The sequence below is a fragment of the Peromyscus californicus genome, unplaced genomic scaffold (genome assembly GCF_007827085.1).
Source record: "Peromyscus californicus insignis strain IS unplaced genomic scaffold, ASM782708v3 Scaffold_17__1_contigs__length_78620276, whole genome shotgun sequence".
Taxonomy (NCBI): Eukaryota; Metazoa; Chordata; class Mammalia; order Rodentia; family Cricetidae; genus Peromyscus; species Peromyscus californicus.
This window is the reverse complement of record NW_026294469.1, coordinates 66492448-66512917: the sequence shown is the minus strand read 5'-3', so window position 1 is coordinate 66512917 and position 20470 is coordinate 66492448. Positions and strand designations below refer to the sequence as shown.

The following is a 20470-nucleotide window of genomic DNA, read 5'->3' as shown; positions in this document are numbered from 1 at the left end:
CTTTAGACCTGTGAGAGAAGAGGGGAGAGGTTGGGAACCGAAGAGATGGCTCAGTGGGTAGAGTACAGTGGGCAAGTGTGAGGACCTGGGTTCTGATCTCTAAAACCTGCATAAAAGCCAGATGTGATGAGGCACAACTGGAATCCCAGGGCTTCTACATTGTGATAAGTGGGGACAAGAAAATCCCCCAAAAGCTCCAAAGCCAGCTAGTCTGCCATATACAGTAGCAAGGAACAGAAGACCCGTGTCAAACAAGACCAAAGGCAATGAGCATTGCCCAAGGTCATCCTCTGACCTCCACACATGCACAGTGGCAAGAGCCTGAACACACACACACACACACACACACACACACACACACACACACACACACACACGTCGAAGGAACATGTAAAGCTCAGAAGAGATGTGTGTTTAGCACAAGAATACAAATTAAATCCCAAATCATCAGGAACTTTTATTTTACTTCATGTCAAGCAGAAAAAAAAAAAAAAACAAGCAATAAAATTAAAATATTATTCTACACTCATGAAACACGTTTACATCAATTATGCTGATTGATAGAAAACAGTCATTGAGGACTTGCCAACAATAAATAATATACTTAAAAACAGAATTTTCTATGTGCAATAGACAATTTCCTGAGGCTTTCCAGTTTGGGGAAGTCAGAAACATGAGTTTCTCAAAAGGATGCCCGACTGGTGCAAATTTCCTGTCAAGACAAGCAGCTGTGGCAGCTGGGAGCATCTTATATTGAAAGAGGGGAAACCGTCCATCTTTTTATGGGGGAGGGGTTGAGATGGGTTCTCACTATGTCCCCAGGCCAATCTCAGACTCAAGTCTTCCTGTCTCAGCCTCCAGCATGCTGTGATCACAGGCAGGCACCCCCATGCCCAGCTTTCAATCTTAGTTTAATCAATTTGTCCAAATTCCCAGGGACTCTACTGTACGGAGGAAAGGAACTTGTTTGTCCTCTACAGTGACACAGGCGTTTATGACATGCCCGATAAGAAGCCATGCTAATGGGTTTTGTCATAACTGAAGTGTTCCACTTTCTCAGGTGTGAATACGACATAAACGGTGCGTGATCTTCCTGCCGTGTGTGGGTAACAAAGGGAGAGAGCTAAATAGAGAATGCCTCTTTAAGTGTTCCAGAGCACAGCAAGGGATGTGTGTGCACGCACGTCAGTCACAGCTGTGTGTGTGCTACAGCACATGTGGAGGCCTTCCACCCTTATGTGAGCTGCAGCGGTGGAGCTCAGGACCTCGGGCTTGCACAAGCACCTTTACTCTCTGATCCAACTTGCCCGCCCTTCTTTAGCTTGAGCACGAGCATGGCAGCCTCACGAAGGGCTAGAAGAATAGACTAGCGCTGTAGAACAAACTTATCGGCTAGGTCTGGTTCTGTCTCTTCTCATTGGCTGTCAGAATCGTAAGGAAACTGATCTCACCCTGCTGTGTCTTATTTCCCCATCTGTAAAATGAGCAAGTCCGATCGGACGTGGCGAAGTCCTTCAGCCGAAAACAACGGCGATGTTAAATATCGCACCACTGAGAGAGGCCGTCGCTGTTTTCATGCCCCTACTTCTCACCGCCCAAGGAGCATCTTTGGCAGCCCTGCCTGCTCAAGCCGACACTCAGAATCCAGAGTGGCCTTGCTTTCCAGACAGGAAACAACACTCATAACCTTAGTAACTAACCAGGAAATAATTCTTCCTTCTGGGGCAGTATGTAAACTTCCGGAGGAAAAAAAAAGAACTCTGCAGATCTCTACTTGGCTAGGTTGAGTCAAATGTCTACTATAAATTGAAAATACCAAAAAATGTTCCACAAGGGTTCACATCGAAGTCTTCATGATTGACATGATTTGGTTACGGATTGTGCTGCTCTCGGGGCATCTTTTCATGTCACAGAAGCAGTAACTGGGGAAAGCTTTCTTTTCTGAAAGAAAATAGCAAAGACATTTCATCTGAATGACCTGTTCATGCCAACTTAGGAGTGTGTTTGGTCAAGGAAACAAATGTTGAGGAGAGAGCTGCGGTCACCACAGAAGTTCTTCATGGTAATAACACCAGCACTGATATTTTTGATACACACATTTTTAATTCAAAAAATTATAATCTGTCTTTATTAAGCATGTTAGAATTAAAAACAGGAATAGCTGCCAGGCAGTGGTGGCGCACGCCTTTAATCCCAGCACTTGGGAGGCAAAGCCAGGCGGATCTCTGTGAGTTCGAGGCCAGTCTGGACTACCAAGTGAGTTCCAGGAAAGGCGCAAAGCTACACAGAGAAACCTTGTCTCGGGGAACAAAAACAAAACAGGAATAGCAGCTAAAATCAACAACTATTGAACAAGTCATTAATGCCTAAGGTCTCCTATGAAATTTCAACCCCTAAGGTACAGTTAAATAAATAAGTAGTGTAATACATGGCCTAACTGAATTAATTAAACTGGGTTCCTTTCCTTAAAATTCTCAGGAATTAAGGCTGTAGAGATGACCCCATGGGTAAGGGCACTTGTTGCTCTTCTAGAAGACCTAAATTCAATTCTCAGAACCTATCTCAGGCAGCTCATAGCAGCCTGAAACTCCAGCTTCAGCAGATCCAACACCCTCTCCTGGACCCTGCAGGAAAGTGCATGCAGGGAGAAAGGGGGCAGGGGCAGGGGCAGGGAGAACGAGCTTTTTAAATTCTCTGAAATTCAGCCAATTATATATGAACATGTTGAGCTCCTATTCATTAAGCTGATGCAGACATTAAAATTATACAGTTTGAGAGACTCTACTCATTAAATGTGTAGGCATTAGCATCTTGCATTCACACATCAGCTCCCTGGACCCTGGGGAACTAGAGTTCTATATCAAATGCTAGTCTTAAGCCTGTAGCATATATGCTTTATCCAGATAAGAGCAAGAAACAAAATAAAAATATGTATATTATATACATGTATAATATATAAATGTGTGTATTATATAACAGGTATATTTCATAAGCTCTTGGGACTGTCGATGCTTTGCCCCACAGCCATCATTTGCACCGTGGTCCAGACAGCAGATCTGCCTGATGAGTGATTCCCTTACCATGTCCCTGCTTTGTCTCTAATAGGGCTCTGAGAAAGAGGCAGTCTTCAGAAGAAGCAATTATGACAGGCTGTAAAGACTATTTATATTGTATTATATTATATTATATTATATTAATTATATTAATTATATTAATTATGTTATATTATATTATATTATATTATATTATATTATATTATATTATATTATATTATATTATATTATATTATATTATATTATATTATATTATATTATATTATATTATATTATTATATTATGTCTACCTAGCTAGAGAACAGAAAATTTTATGTCTTCAGTTTCTATTTCTTTTTATAGCACACTTACATCTTAAACATACTTACGAAGTAATTTAAGGTCTTCTATTTAATACGAATTGATACCAGCTAGTTATTTCTATTTAATTAAGACAACCTGGCTCCTGTCCTGTGTAGTTAGTTAGGGATAAGTCAGCAGGTAGGTGGCTTGGGGGCCTGACGCACAGTTTGAGATGCTCATCTCCTGGTGCTCTCTGGTGGGTAGAATGCAAGACTAACAAATCGCCAGAGAGCACTTCTGAAACCTGTCCTGCTTCATAACTGACAGCAAGTGTCATCAAGACCAGGAAGAGCAGAGGTGACACTTGTCTAGGTCGCTTCCTGCATCCATCCACCCGCTCTCCTGTTGAGAAACTAAGACAGACTGGAAATGGAAATAGTTACTTGGAAATAGATCCCTCCTTCTTCTTCGCTGCTGAAATCCCATACAGTTCCTTCGCAGGCTCACCCTGCCAGGCAAGCAGGACACTGTACAAGGAGTTTCATTTAGTATTGTTTTTGGCTTCCGAGGCACTTTTCACATTGTGAAAATGTGCCAACTGCCTGAACACCCAGAGAACCAGCCCCTGTGTGGTCCCCTTTGTAGCTCTGTCTGGTTAGCAGGGCTGAGTTCTCCTCCAAGAATCCTTGTGATGTGCTAGTTCAACTAATGACAACCTGTGGCCGGGTACAGGCTGACTCCCACGATCCTCCTGTGTTTGGTGAGTGTGATGGCGCTTACGTGGTTTCCACTGACCTCTCCTCTTTCAGGGAATAAGGAATTCATTAAGGAATGAGAGTCGTGTGTGTTTTGCTTCTGGGGATGCTGAAACGTGGGTGTATAAAAGCTGCAAGAAGAGCTAAGCGAATTCAGAGAGTCACAGACTAAAGAAAAGGGGAAATGTCCTCATTCCATCAAGTTTCCCGTCATCTTGAAGTGGTGGGCTCCAGAGGTGAGCCTGAAGGGACGGAGTCCACGCCCACCAGGATGCTGGCCCCAGGCCTCTCAGCAATGTTCAGAAAAAGATCCGAAGGCTTCAGAAATGCAAATCAACAGGATTAAAGGAAAGCTAAAGACTCTTACCACCACGGGTGCTACTGATAGAGCAAAGTGTAGTCCTCAACCAAGGAATAATCAGGGTCATCTGCAAAGAGAACACGGGACAGAATTAAGCTCATCGTTTTCCTTGATAAGATCTTAGCCCAGTGTTTTTCAACCTGTAGGTCACAACTCCTTTGTGGGGGGGTGTCAAACAATCCTTTTACAGGAGTCTCATATCAGTCAGATATACTTCATACCAGAATTTACATTACAATTCACAACAGTAGCAACATTACAGTTATGAAGTAGCAATAAAAATTTTTAATTTAATTTTAAAACATAACTTTATGGTTGGGGGTCATCACAACATGAGGAACTGTATTAAAGAGTCACAGCATTAGGAAGGTTGAGAACCACTTAATGACTCAGCCCTTCTCAAACTGAAGCAGTCCACTTCAAGATTCAGGCAACTGCCTTTTTGAAATGACTAAAAACATCAAAATACAAAATATGGGCACCAAAGCCCATAATTGATAGTCATGAGTACAACAAACAAGAGAACATTCTAGAAGCTATTTTTAGGACTTTGCTCTTTTTCATTCATGCCCACATTAGCATCCATGGTACAGTCATCATCAAGAATGGACAAAAATGAAGTCACTCATTATTAAATGGTAATTATAAGGCAACAAGAAGTAAAATAACTTATTATTTAAATACATGATTTTAATCACTATTTTTTAATTTTTTTTAGTATTTATTTATTGTGCATATCTGTGTACATGCTCAAGAGGTCAGCACACATACAGAAGTCCGAGGATAACTGGTGAGGGCCAGTTCTTTCCCTTCCACCAAGTGGGTTCTGGGTGTCCACCTTGATGGCAAGCACCTTTACCCTCTCAGCCATACTGTCGGCCCAAAATTTGTCTGTTTGTCATTAAACTTTTACTGAGATGCCAAATCAGCCTCAGTCAACTCTTCCCTCCGTCCCCACTGAAGACAGCTACTTAAACGGTTTCTGTCCAAAATGGTAAATTTTTAAGCACTGCTTATGCAGCTAGTACTATGCTAAGGGTTTGAGAGGACAGGAGAAGGCAAAATGCTTCTCTTCAAAAGTGTTGGAATTAACTAGAGAATATAACTGACAAAAATGTCACTCTGTGTGGCTCTCTCTGCAGTACTGCAGAGAAAAAAGGAGATCAGCAAAATCTGAAAACAATTCCTTTTTAGGCAGTGTGCGACATTTTAATTCAAGGCTACACAGTAAGACCCTACCTCAAAAAGAAAAGTCTTATAGTAAGATTCAAATACAGGCACAATCTCTTACTTAGGAACTCGATCCTATCAGACATGTCCAATCCACCATCCACGGGTCGCACGCAGCCCAGGATAGCTATGAATGTGGCCCAACACAAACTCAAAAACTTAACTAAAACACTTTTTTTTTTTTGGTAACTAAACTGCACTGTTCTCAAGTACAGAGTCTGTAGATGATGGAGCCATGTGATAATGTCAACAAGTCAGATATGCCTGGTTCTTATTCTCACATTCTAACTATTCAATCTTAAAGAAGATCTGCCCTAAAAATTCCAAGAGGCTTTTCCTGGCGACATACCTGGTAGACGTTTAGGAACTGGGAGAGGTCCTCTCCTATAAAAGATGAAAATCAAAGTCTTTCAGGTGAGTTCTTATTATTTTTATATCTTTCTCCTGCGTGCTGCAAACATACCACACTGGAATCAACTGGCTTCTAGCCTAGAGCGTCAAGAAGGCTCAGCTGAAGCCAATGATTGGCAGAAACCCAAAGTGCAGGCACGATTGAAGCCGACGGGGAGAACACACAATAACCAGGGGTGCGGAGTTCTGCCCGGGCCCACTGGCAGGACTGTCATCTTAGCGTTGGAACAAAATTTACTAATCTCCTGGTGCATCACAGAATCAGAAACACAAGCAGCTCTCCACTCTCTGTGAGAATCAAGTCAGCTCATTCATATTAACTGTTCTGAATGGTCCTTACTATGGACAGGATGCACTGATCTCTCTCCCACACACACACTCTCCACTTTTCCTAAAACTGGATGGAAAGCTCAGCGGATGAGAACTCACCCCCACCCCACCCCACTCCCACAGGGTTGGTGTGAAGTAAAAGTTTCTTTTCCCTCAAGATCCTTTATAGTAGAAGCAGCACATTTTCTGTGCAATGGGCTCAGTGGGAGCGGCTTTGCTGGCCACCGTGTCTCTGGTGCACCTCTGCTCAGGTCTAGTAGGAAAACAGCCAGATACAAAGAGTGACCCACTGGCTGGTGTGCTCCAATAGCTTTCTATATGAACACCAAAACCTGACTGTATAATTTCCACATCATTCAAGGGTATCCTTCTGTTTTCCAATTGTTTGAAAAGATAAGCCAGGGCTGGGGAGATGTGCTCGCCGCTCTTTTGGGAGACCCAAGGTCAGTTCCCAGTAACAACCACCTGTAACTCGAGCTCCAGGGAATCGGACGCCCTCTTGGCCTCCATGGGCATTCACAGACACACAGCATGCAATGACACAGACAGACACACATATGCATAGATAAAAATAAATTTTAAAAAAGTGTAAGTCCGGTGTAATGGCAACCCACAGATCCAGAGAGGCTACCTAGCAAGGGGGACCCTAGGATGACAGTGGCTTATAATAAGTTTTGGTTTTGCCCAATCACTGGGCAAGCTTTAGTGAAACATTTTACTATTAGAAGAAGAATTTGTACTGTATCAAGCTGATGAAAGAAAATGCTGACTGTACTTTCAGGAGGGGAGACTAAAATCTTTTTAGATTATAGATTAGCCTATAGAAAAATGTCTGCCATAAATCAAACAGTAAAGGGGAAGATGAATAGGAATCTCACTTACACAACTTAAGTAAAACATAGCTCTCTGAACAGATGAAGATAGGTTTCTTCTGTATCCCAGAATCTAATCAATATTTATATGTATAATTCAGCTATCATTTGGCTTAAAAGGGCTTATTGGGAAATGTTATCATTTTTACTATTTTCTACAGAGATAATATTTTACTGTTTAAAATAACCCCAGACTTTTGAATTATAACCTGTTTTTATGTTCAAGTTATCTGTGTATTATTTCTCCTGCAGTTGTACATAAAATGTTTTTACATTTAAAAAAAGGACAAATAGTATAGAATTGTATTACATGAAATATACAGAATATACAAATTCATAGAGACAGAAAGATTAGACGTTCTCTCAAGATAGAGAAGAAAGGAATATAGAGCAATGATTTCCTAAGTATAGAATCTCTGTTTTGTGTGATGGAAAAGCCCCACAAATGGACAGTTGTATCAGGACATAATATCATGAATTAATAAATCAATACAATTAATGTAATTAATGAATATCATAAATATAATTATTAAATGAATACTGTGAATGTAATCAATGAATACCACAAATGTAATTAATATCATGAGTGTAATTAAAAAAATAAATAAAGGAAAAAAATGTAAGTCCGGTGTAATGGCTCGTGACTGAAATCCTAGCCCTCAAAAGCTGGAGCAGGAAGATCTTTGTGAGTTTAAGGCTAGTCTGAGCTACAGAGTGAGATCCTGTCTCAAATACACACACACACACACACACACACACACACACACACACACACACACACACACACACTCACAGGGGGTGGGGGAGAAATCCTTCTTAAGTCATAGGCCCTGTGGAAACTAGTCAATCTTATCTGACTCATAAGGGGGACATAGTTTGCTTATTCCTGTTTTCTACCAGCCATAGAAAGGCACAGAATTCTTGAACAAGTAATAATAGTCATACTCAAGTGTGCTATAGCACCCCAGAAACTATAACTAATAAAAGCTATATAATTTTTCTAAAAATGCTATTTCAAAAAATTAAGTTTTCTTCTTACTAGGTAAATTACGCAAATTTGGTCAATTGAAAACAAAAGGTAATGTCTTAGATCATTAACAATATAAATATTTATTAAAATACTTTTCTTCCCATGAAAAGCAGCTGGTTATTACCTTGCTACATTGGGCCCTGTGGTCTTTCCCGGTGGGGCTGCATTCCGCTGAGGAGAGTAGAAATTCTCATACATGATGGGTGCTACAATTTTTAAGACATGAGACATCAGAAACAGGTAAAGGTTGGGGTTGGGTCACAGCTGGCAGAGCACTTGCCTAACACGCACAAAGCCCTGGGTTCGTCACCCAGGGCCACATAAGACAAGCCTGAGTGCACATGCCTGTCACCTCAGTGCCCAGGAGAGGGAGACAAAAAGATCTGAGTTCAATGTCATCCGAGGCTGCACAGTAAGATTAAGGTTGTCCTAGAATACATGAGACCCTGTCACACACACATTTAAAAAAAAAAAGGTGGAGAAACCCCGACTGCTCCCTAGAGCCTTTAGAGACTTTATCCCCCAGCTTAGCGCTAATGGAAGGTGATAGAACCTTTAAGAAGTATAACTCAGTAGGAACACAGCAAGTCAGGTCACTGGAGGCATGCCCTCGTCTCCTCCCCTTTCACATCCTGGCTGTAAGAGGAACAGTCCACTGGGCCACTCTCGATCATTGTGTGCTGCCTCGCTCCAGCCTCAAGAGCAATGGTATCAACTGGCTGGACTAAAGCCTTGAAAACTATAGCTAAAATAAACCTTCCTCTTATTGGCTGGTTTACAACAGGTATTTGCTACAGCAGCAGAAGCTGACTAATACAATATCTTACATCCTCTGTGACCTATGACAAGAAACACTAATCCTGTGGCTTAACTGTCCCTCCCACCATGCCACCCGGCTCACCTGGTGGGGTCTGTCCAGTTTTACGCTGGTTCACAAAATACTGGATGTCCTTCTCAATGCTGCACATTTCCAGACTCTTACGAACTTGTTCATACATCTGATAAACACGAGATAAAGCATTATATAGAAGTGTATTGATGATAATTACGGCACCACTCTATATGAAAGGAAAATTCTTGAGCAGCTGACTCTTTTGCAACTTTTGTTTTGAAAGTAGAAGACATTCCTAAGTCCAAGACTCACATAAGGGCAGCTTTCTAGTATATCTGTGCTATTGCCTTCTTTAAATAAATAAATAATTTTAAGATACAAGGAAGTATTTCTTTCAGGTCCAACCAAAACTCTGGTTATTTTTTTAAAAGTATTGATAGAATAAAGAAACTATATGCCAAGTCCAGTGATACAAGTCCCATGACCAAGTCTCAGTGCCACACGCAAATGCAAACACAAACTACTTCACTTGAGGATCAGTTCTTCCGTTCAATTCTATGGGTTCCCTGGACACCTGATCATTCTCTAAAGCCATGTCCCATCTGAGAGAGGGGCTATTTCTTAGCAAAGGCTGTGATAACCACATCTGGTTACTATTGCTGGGGACCCAGTTACTATTGCTGCACACAAATTAATTCGGGATAAGCACCATGAAGCAAACCTTCACCCTGGGGTGACCATCAACCTGCCATGGGTCAGTCTGCTAATACTTGGTGCAGGCAGTGATGGCATTTTATGCTGGAGCTGTCTTTGGGACTCACGTTCTTTGGTGACATCTCTGTCTTCCACACATTAAACTGTGTTTGGGTTTCCTTATCTGCTCTCCATCCCTAACTCTCGGTTTCTTAGAGAGTCATGACGGCAAAATGGACCAGAAGTCGGGCCGGTGACAGCAATGCTCAAGCCACTACCTCTCTGTCCCTCAAACGGAAGCAGGAAAGTGGGGAGAGGATAGACTAGTGAGCACCGAACTAGTGAGCACTGACGGTTCTTTCTACTCTGATGATTCTAACACGCAGGGCACAGTCCTCTGTTCATGCTTCGGACTTACTTCATCATTTGTGACACATTGCTGGGACAGCTGATTGACATGTAACCACAACGCGTTCCGGAAGAAGTTGATGCGCTCGCATTCTTGAGCCTCAAACACCTATAGAACGACAGTGACATGGACATGCATTTGTAAAGATGAGGGGTGGAGTTTAAAAACGAAAGCAGAAGAAAGTGCTTAGTGTACAGTATCAAATTGTAGAGAGTCATCAAATAAGATTTTTTTTTAAAAAAAATCACCAAAGTTGGTCTGGGGGTACAGCTCCGTGGACTGGTGCTTGCCTAGCATGTATAAAGCTCTGGGTTTGATCACCAGCATCACACAAAGGAAAAAGAAACCACAAAGGCCCACTGGACCTCACACCAAGGGCATCCCTGGTATCCATGAGCGAGGAGAAAGAGGTGTAGGCAGTAACCTTTAGGCTGAGACAGGCTGGAACTTGGAACTTGCAAACAACTTCAAAAAACGTAGCTGGTGCTGGAAACATATTTCAATGGTAGAACACATACAAATGTGAGGTCCTAGGCATGATACACACACACACACGTGCACACATCAGGAGAGACAGAGCCAGGGACAGAGCGAGAGAGTGCACCCGCAGCCAAAACGGAGGAGACAGTGCCAAATGGTGTAAAGAGGCCAGCTGGGCAGCCTAAGACCTTGACAGGGGAGGGAGCAGCTCCTTTCCAATTAAGGAAAGCTGTGCATCAGCGGTTCTAATTCTTGAATTCACAGAGACAGCCAGCTGCTGCCCTAAGTGTTTCTGACTCCAAAGGCCCGGGCTGGGCGGAGAGGCCTCAGATAATGCTGGTTCTGCCGGCCCAAGAACGCTGTTAAAAACCGGTATCAGAAAGCTGAGGAACTTTCCAGCTTGTGTCCTTCAAGTTTTCTCTTGAAAATTATGGAGTCCTGTGTATTCTCCTTAGAACCTAGCAAGTATAGGCCTGACTCTCAGAGTGATTAGTCTCAACCCACCACTAACTGATGCAGCTGCGTCATGCCTAAAGCTCTGGATTGAGCTGGACAGTGAGGTCAGGATTGGGGTGGGGCGGAAACAAAGATGAGCATTAGGAGGAAATTATTCCAGTCCCTTTGGTTCTTCACTTAAAGTCTCGATTTCTAACTCGCCCTTGTACTCTGAATGAAAGCAGATTCTCAGGTTCTAAGAGGAAGACGTGCTCCATCCCATGCTGCTTCCGGTCCCACACTGCTTCCGGTCCCACACTGCTTCGGGTCCCACACTGCTTCCCGTCCCACGCTGCTTCCGGCCCCAGGTACCTACCTCACAGGCCTTCACGTGCTCACTCTGCCAGTCTTCCCGGACCTTCTCTAGCATGTTGATATGCAGCATGTACGATTTATCTGCAATGGGCGGGGGTTTGATTTAGAAACTAGACAGGCTTATTGGATTGTAGCTGTTCCTCTTTAATGCCTGTTGATCCAACATATTCATAATAATGTGAACAGCCCCCAACCAATCCTCCCCATGTATCAGAGCATCCCGCCCCTCACCTGAATCCTCTACTGCGGTCTTTGAAGTTGCCAGTTTCACAAAAAGCTGTGAGGACCAAAACCAGAAAGTATTAGGAAAGCTGAACCAGGCTTCCACAGGCAAACATGGGTAAAAGTAATAACGATGGAGAAGTAAGGTCTGCTCCAAGTCCAACTTAGAAGCAGATCTTTCATCTTTACTCCTTCGTCTTCTCAGCATCGGAAAACAGCCATCCTATGTCTTCCTATAGACACATCTCTGTAGTGGGTACCTGTTCCACCTTGAGGTACCAGCCCCTAGGGCATGGCCTCAGGGCTAGCTTAAGGGGCACATAGGCCTTGCTCTCTTCTCTCCCTTATGGGCTTGGATGGTGTGGACTGACTCAGGTGGCAGAAGCCGCGTGGGACTGGCCATGAACCTTCCAGGACTCTGCGGTGATTTTGCCTCATCCCTTTTAGTGAGCTGTTCTCCCCAATTTATATCCTAATAAACTCTCTAATGCTCCTTAAGCAGACTTCCTTGGATTTATCGCTATATATCTCCCTGCCCTCAAGCTGTGGATAATATTATGTTCATATTATATATTATTTATTTATTTTATTTTATATTTTGTGTGTATGAGTGTTTTGCTTGAGTGTATGTCTGTGTACCACCTGCAGAGGCCAGAAGAGGGCGTTGTACACCCTAGGACTGGAGTTATAGATGGTTGTGAGCTGCCAAGTAGATTCTGAGAATTGAACTCAGGTCCCCTGGAAGAGCGGTCAGTGCTCTTAACTGCTGAGCCATTGCCCCAGCCATATTACTAAATATATTATTTTATTAATATTATTTCAGCCCATATGATTAAATGTCTCACCCACAAGAAGCATTCTGTCAACAAAGAATACAAGAGCTGAGTTTTGAAGACATTTTTAAAAAATACATCAAGACTCTTATTCCACCCACTGTTCTCCAATGGTGTGCTTCTCTGATGCTTTCCCCAACCTCAAAAATGTTACCAGGGCTTTTTTTTTTTTTCTGAAGATTAGAAGCTGAAGAAGTTATTGCCAGAGACTTGGGATACAAATCTTTTTTAAAAAATAATAAAGTAAGTTTTGTTTTGCAATCTTTAATTTTATTTTTTTGAGATGGGTTTCACTACATAGTCCAGTCTGGCATTAACCTCATGACCCTCCTGCTTCACCCTTCTGAGCACTAGAACACCAAGCCATGTGTATCATGCCCAACCCCTATAAACAGACATGAGTGCATCTCTGCCTCTTTAGGTTGTAGACCACACCACGCACCTTTTCCTGCTGCCTTGGGTTGGCCACATTGGCACTGCGGTGGACAGCCTGCTCCGCCTCATCCTTGTCCCGACATTTCTGCTCATAATTCTTCTTGGCCTTTGTTACAAACAGAGGGTGGAGACAGGTGAGCAGGGTATACGGTGTGAAAATCGGCTGACCCAGCCCTCCAGGCCAGGTCCAGGCCCAGCATAAGCTCTAGATGGTGCTGGAATCAACAGACAAGAGGTTCTCACTGCACTCTGAGAAGTCTCCCTAGTTCCAGCCTTTTCCCAAACTAGGCAAGAGTGGCCCCCAGCCCAAGGAAGTAATAACTGTCATTTGCTGGAACAAAGCTCCAGCTTTGTTTCAAGCTCCACATGAGCTCGAAAGACTAAGAAATGGGACTTAAAATGTATCTAGAGTCCCTGGCCGCTGCCACGCACCATGAGGGGCACAGCAGTGCCCCGTCTCTTCCACTCTAGCATAGTCATGCTTCGTAAAGACTTCAGCTCTACAGAGTTTAAAGTAGCCAACGGCCTATATCTTATACCACTCTTACTACCAGGATTATGGAATCATTTCACAAACTCTAATCATTGTTGAATCAAGGAAATTAGTTTGTTTCAGGTCTAGAAACAAAGCCTTAGCTTATTTAAGCAACACACACACACAAAAGCTATGAATCAAACAATTAGAGAATAAATCAATATGATAGTTATACTTGACTAAGAATGGAGGTGTTATTTCTTGGCTGGAGAGATGGCTCAGCCACCAAAGTACACAACCAAAAATACAACTCTTGGTTTATTTCTCTGCAGCTGCCTGTGAAACAGAGATCAAGTGCTGGAACTAGAGTGCAGAGGTTCAAATCCAGCCTCGCTTTTATCTATGTATCTTTTGTTTTTAATAAATTACTTTATGTCTCTGTGCCTTTGTTTCCCCATCTATAAAGCAAGGATTCTTATACATTTATCTCTAGAGGGATATGAAAACAAAATAAGATATAAACTGTACTTTTATAGCTTTTACACAAGGACATGCGAAATTGAATCCACAAAACCCATAAAATTCGATGTGTGATGATCCCCAAAGGATGGTGGAGAGGCGGTTTGGGTTTACTGTGACACATACTCCCCTATATTTCTCATAAGTAAGTTTCCATAATTCAACTACTGCTAGCCCTTCACAAGCTTTCCCTATATGCTGTATGTTATATACCTACCTGTATAGTATAGACCCCCTTGACCTGCCTGACCTTCCATAGTCAGGTCCCTTCCCTGCTGGAGTGGTAGCAGAGGAAGTGTAGTGGGAAATTAGAACTTCCCATGAGGACAGAGGGGAACCTGAACTCCTAACCCCAGATAGCAGTAATAAGGCAATTGCCCCAGCTCGTGTGGACGTACAGTCACAGGAAACCAGATGAAACATGGTTTAAATACCCTAAAGCTTTCTTGTAATACCCTAAATACCCAAATTGATGGAGTACCACCCAAACCAAGAGCTAGAAAAAAAAAACCATCGAACTGAATGGACAATGGCAATCAGCAGATGCCAGCATCAAGATGACAGATGTTAGAACTACCTGACAAAGACTGCAAAAGCATTCGGCAAACCACGACACACCGAAACAAACCAAAGCAAAACAGCATGGCAAAGATACAGAAAAGCTAAGCAAAGAAACAGAAGATAAAAGGAAATCTCGGAATGGAAAAGTAGTTTGAAAACAACAAAAGCTGCATGAAGAACCGAAGAGACAGAGGACTAAATCAACAGGAAGGATAAGTGTCGTCACCTCGTGTGACCAAGAGTGTATTTAGTATTTCCTCACCTCGGTGATCAAGAGGCGGCTTGTGGGAGGAAGGATTTACTTTAGTTCACAGTCCATCATGGCAGGGAAGGTATGGTGGAGTCCATGACAGCGGAAACCTGGGACTCCTCACTTCCGGGATTGGACCAGGAAGAAGAGAACGGGAAATGCTGGAGTTCACCTGGCCTTTTCCTTTTTCCCTTTTTAATTCAGACTCAGAGCCTAGGCTGGTGTCACCACATTCAGGGTGTGACTCTCATCCTTAATTAAGCCTCTAGGGAAAGAACCTCACAGAAAACCTCCCAGGTGAGCTTCATTAACGCCCCTGGTATTTTTAATCCAATCACATCAGCAAAAATCAAAATTAACCAACATTGAAGACAAAAAAACAGCTGAGAAAATTGAATAGAGCCCCGGGGACCTTTAGTACAAAAAGAAGCAAACCAATACCTCGTGGACTTGGAATACTCTCAGAGAAGACAGGCTAAAACTACATGTGAGGAAGTAACTGAGGCGACCCCAATTTTGGTAAAAGACATAACCTACAGGGGCTGGAGAGATGGCTAAGAGGTTAAGAGCACAGGCTGCTCTTCCAGAGTCCTGAGTTCAATTCCATGGTGGCTCACAACCATCTACAATGGGATCTGGTGCCCTCTTCCGGCATGCAGAACACTGTATACATAATAAATAAATAAATCTTTAAAAAAAAAAAAGATATAACCTACAGATTAAAACTAACTAAACTCCAAACAAGAGAATCCTAAGGGCACCCAAGGCATATCACGGAATGGCTACAACAAAGAAAATATCTTGAAGCAGTGGCAGTAATGACATTTTGTCTCAAAGAACAAACAACTGGTTTCTCTCTAGGAAGAACAAGAACCCAAAGGAAGAAACACAATAACTTCAAATGCTCCAAGGAAAGAACTGTCAACCGTAATCCCACAGTTGCTGATCAGTCAGTCAGCAAACGAGTGGATAAACAGAATGTAGACATGTACAACAGAGGAGCTTTCCTCAACTCTCAGGGAAGAATAAAACCATGTCATTGGCGGGAAACTGGGCGGGGCTGGAGAATTACAACAAGCAAAATAAGCCAGACTCAGACAAGCACGGTTTTCTCCCATGGAAGTCTCATGTCATGTGTATTTCACTGAAATAAACAAAGTAGAGAAAAGGGATTGTGGAGAGAGAGTTAAGGTTCTTACCGCCAAGGCTGCCAACCTGACCTGGATCCCTGAGACCCACACAACGGAAGGAGAGAATGAACTACCAAAAGCTGTTCTCTGACTTCCACAGGTGTGCCATGGTATGTGCTCTCCCACCCCCACCCTACATGCACACACATTTTTTTTTTAAGATTTATGGAGAAACGCTGGAGAGATGGCTCAGTGGTTAGGTGCACTGGTGCTCTTTCAGAGGACCTGGGTCTGATCCCCAGCACCTAAATAGCAGCTCACAGCCAACCACCTGTAACTCCAGCTTCTGGCCTCTCTGGCATGCTCATAGTGACATACATATGTATGGGAAAAATGCTCATACACAGCCAGCATGGTGGCTCACTCTTTTAATCCCAGCACTAGGGAGGAAGATCTCTGTAAGTTCGAGGCCAACCTAGTCTACAAATCGAGTTCCAGGACAGCCAAGGCAGTTACACAGAGAAACCCTGTCTTGAAAAGCAAAAACAAAAAACAGCCAGGCAGCGGTGGCGCATGCCTTTAACCCCAGCACTTGGGAGGCAGAGGCAGGTGGATCTCTGTGAGTTTGAGGCCAGCCTGGTCTACAGAGTGAGTTCCAGGACAGGCAACAAAACTACACAGAGAAACCCTGTCTCGAAAAACCAAACAAACAAACAAACAAGCTCATACACATAAAATAAAATAATTTAAACAAATATTTATGGAAAATTCAAAATGTTCTTTAATTTTATTTTTAAGGGCTGGAGAGATGGCTCAGTGGTTAAGAGTGCTGGCTGTTCTTCCTGAGGTCCTGAGTTCAATTCCCAGCAACCACATGGTGGCTCATAACCATCTATAATAGGGTCTGATGCCCTCTTCTGGCATGCAGACTTACATGCAGGCAGAGCACTCAGACCTCAAAAAAAAAAATTATTTTTAAGTATGAGCTGGAGTTACAGGTGGTTGCGAGCTGCTATGTAGGTCCAGGGAATGCATGCCATGGACATGGACAGAGGACAACCTATGGGAATCACTTCTCTCCTTCTTCCATGTGGGACCAGGGATCAAACTCAGGTGATCAGGCGTGGCAGGAGGCGCCTGACCCACTGAGCCCTTCTCTCCAGCCCTCAAAATAGTCTTAGATGAAAGAAAACTATGTATGACATGCGGGTGACAGGGAAGTTGAAGGAACAATTTGGGAAGAGGAAGAAATCTGACAGGGGGGCTTATAGGGGGTGAATGTGGTTTCTGCAGGATGTAAATATATGTGGTTCCCATTGGATAATAAATAAAGTTGTTTGGGCCTATGGCAATTAAGCTTATAGTCAAGCCAATTAAATCCAAGCAGAGATACAGAGAGAAGGAGGGCAGAGTCGGAAGAGATGTGTGTCAGTCAAAGGGGCAACAAGATGCCAGCAGACTGGGAATGCCACGGCCATGTGGCAACATATAGATTAGTAGGAATGGGTTAATTTAAGATGAAAGAGTTAGCTAGCCAGAAGCTGAAGCCATAGGCCATACAGTTTGTAATTAATATAAGCCTCAAAGTGATTATTTTGTAAGCGTCTGTGGGACCTCGGGCCGGGCAGGACTGAGAAACATTCTAGCTACAAAGTTCCTGGATATATTTAAATGAGAGCATCATTAGTGCCATGAATGTTCACTAATGAAAAGAAGAATGAAGAGAAGAGCAGTAGTAGAGTGGCCCCTGATGGGAGCTCAGGTGGGGGCACTGGTTACTTATAATTTCATGAGTTAGTTGAGGCTCACAGGATACAGAGTTTCAAAGATGAATGGTGATGGTGTTTGCACTACATTATAATATACTTAATATCACTGAGCTGGACATTCACAAATGGTTAAGATAGCCTTGATTCCCTGAACAAGGCCTGCCTAGGACTGGGCTCATTCCATCATGGAGTGGGGAGCAGTTCACAAGACCTCACCTTTTGAGGATCCATAAGCAGTTAGTGGTTGCTGCAGAGACAGACATGTTCTTCAGTGGTGTGGCCACTGCTCGGGTGCCCATGCTCCTGTGAATAACCCTTCACCCATGCTTCTGCAAACAACCCTAATAAGTGTTTTCAATAAAATGTTCACTGGAAGACATATTCTAAAGCTAAAAAGTTCTCTAAACAAAAGGAAACTATGCTAAAAGAAACCATGGAACATTATAAAAAGGAGGTAACATGGTTAGTGTGATGGTTAATCTCAACTGTCCATTTTATAAGATCCAGGCTTGCTGGGGAGATGGGCCTCTGGGCATGCCACTTGGGGATTATTTTCATCGGGTTAAGCGAGGCAGAAAGAGCCACCCACCCACTATGGGTGGCACCATTCCCTGGGTGGGTCTGGGATGCTATAGAAAGGAGAGAGCTCTGAGCACAGGCATTTGCTGCTCTTCCTCCTGACTGCACATGCTCTGTGACCAGCTATTCCAGGCTCCTCAGCTTTGACTTCCCTACCAGAATGGACTTATAAACTGACACAAAATAAACCTTCTTTTCCTTGGATTACCTTTGCCAAAGTGTTTTATCCTAGAGAGAATAGTAGAAACTATAACAGTGAGAGGGAAAAAGTCAAATACAAATTTTCAAAATTTTGAAATTTTCTCTTAAATTTCCTAAATTACTATATTAGTGGAAGCAAAATAATTAACGATAATATTTGCTTTGGTGCAGATCTTCATGCTTGATCCAAATTCACCAGTGGTCAGAGAGAACACTTAAATCATAGGTGCTCTGACCCCATCATCGGGTTAATCCATTGATGAGTTCGTTGATGGGCTATTGAAAGACAGTAGAAACTTAGGAGGTGGGGCCTGCTTAAAGGCGGTGGGTTCTCAGGGGCTGTATCTTGTCCCTAGACCCTTCCTCGTGGTCTCCTGCTTCCCAGGCAGCTCTGTTCTACCACCCAACCTGCACCATGATGCTCAGCCTCCCTTTAGGACCAAACAACCACACACAGAAGCCTCTGGAACTGTGAACCAAAACAAACCTTCCTGCCAAATTTTAAGTTGTTTTCTCTGACGTTTTTGCTGCAACACAAAGTGGGTTAACACCATCAACAGTCTGTGTATAGGTACAGGAAACAATCAAGACATGTAGATTTTCTTTAGAAGTCATTCACTTTAATGTGAGGAAACTTGCCCCAGATTTCTCCAAACGCACACACACACACACACACACACACACACACACACACACACACACACACACATGCATACACACACACACTTCCCGGCACTATTTCAGCACTCTACATCAACATTCCCTCCTGACCAAATGCTTTGATGCGGTTTCCTCCAAGAATCAGCGCAAGCAGAGGAATAGACTGCATGTGCTCTTCACAGAGTGATACTTTCAACACCATATTACAGTCACACACGCTACAGATGTAGCAGTGTGTATGTATCTAAAAGAAGATGTTGTATTGAGCACTAACAGACTCATGAAAAGCTAGGATGGAAACTGTAACAACTTCTTCCTAGCTTGCTAGGGATTGTTAATAAGTCACTTAAATGAAAGGGGGCTCTTATAATTTCCAGATATCTTAAAACACAAAAAGGTCATTCAGTAAAATGAACAACAATCAAGGTTCAGAATTGCTATGGGGTAGAAAGTTCAAATACAAGATAAATAGTATATGTATGTGTGTATTTGTATGTGTGTATATATGTACCTGTGTGTATGTATGTGTGTGTCTCCATGTGTCTCTATGTGTGTTTCTCTATGTGTACGTGTGTGTGCCTGTGTGTGTACACTTGTGTGAGTATGTGTGTGTGTGTGTGTGTGTGTGTGTGTACATTTGTGTGTGTGCATTTGTGTATCGCATGCTTTTGTATCACGTCCTAAAGTATTTCAGTGAGCTGGTTTTATTTTTCCAGGTGCCATGCTAACTATTTCAGCAAAGATGAACAAACACCTACTCACCCCCATCAGGGACCAACAGACCAAAGGTACCAAAAGACCACTCAAGTCCACCTTGGTGGACTAATGAGTTTGACTGTGGATATTTATAGGATCAAGGGTGAAGGGTCACGTAGAAGCATAGACAACTTATAGGTAGCTTCACCGCACAAGAGAAGTCTGCTCCTACCCAGAGCTGTTATCCACCCATGTCCTTGTTGAAGGCGTGGCCTTGGGAGGCCCCTTATCCTGCTTGTGACCACTATTTGCTGCCCTGTAGATCTCCCTCTCCTGCAGAACAGAATGTTACAGGGTCCAGTCTTGCTCGGGGTGTTGGTAGCCACAGATACTCTGACTTAGAAGGCAATAGCCACGCCATGCCCAGAGGACAGAGTTCTACACCAGCTCGCCAGCGAAAAGAGCACTGCTGCACCCACACTCTCCCATTTCAAGCATCCCCAGGCCTTCACAGGAAGGAAAGCCAAGTGTTTTCCTTAGCAGCGCACTGATAAATGACACCATTGAAACATCATTTGAGTAGGAGCATGTT

At 43.0% G+C, this 20470-nt stretch overlaps 1 protein-coding gene across 2 annotated transcripts in view; it reads right to left on the bottom strand.

The window, feature by feature from the left end:
* Nucleotides 1-439: 439 nt before the first annotated feature.
* Nucleotides 440-20470, bottom strand: part of Pstpip2 (proline-serine-threonine phosphatase interacting protein 2) — a 97144-nt gene continuing 77113 nt past the window's right edge. For both annotated transcript variants that reach the window (XM_052742626.1, XM_052742625.1), the window contains exons 7-15: nucleotides 13046-13144; nucleotides 11780-11825; nucleotides 11550-11629; nucleotides 10268-10366; nucleotides 9226-9322; nucleotides 8449-8530; nucleotides 6031-6065; nucleotides 4458-4518; nucleotides 440-1941 (exon numbers count right to left, since the gene is read on the bottom strand). In XM_052742626.1, coding sequence (XP_052598586.1) covers nucleotides 4469-4518; nucleotides 6031-6065; nucleotides 8449-8530; nucleotides 9226-9322; nucleotides 10268-10366; nucleotides 11550-11629; nucleotides 11780-11825; nucleotides 13046-13144 — 588 coding nt within the window. In that variant the 3' untranslated portion in view covers nucleotides 440-1941; nucleotides 4458-4468. The remainder of the gene's footprint in view (nucleotides 1942-4457; nucleotides 4519-6030; nucleotides 6066-8448; nucleotides 8531-9225; nucleotides 9323-10267; nucleotides 10367-11549; nucleotides 11630-11779; nucleotides 11826-13045; nucleotides 13145-20470) is intronic.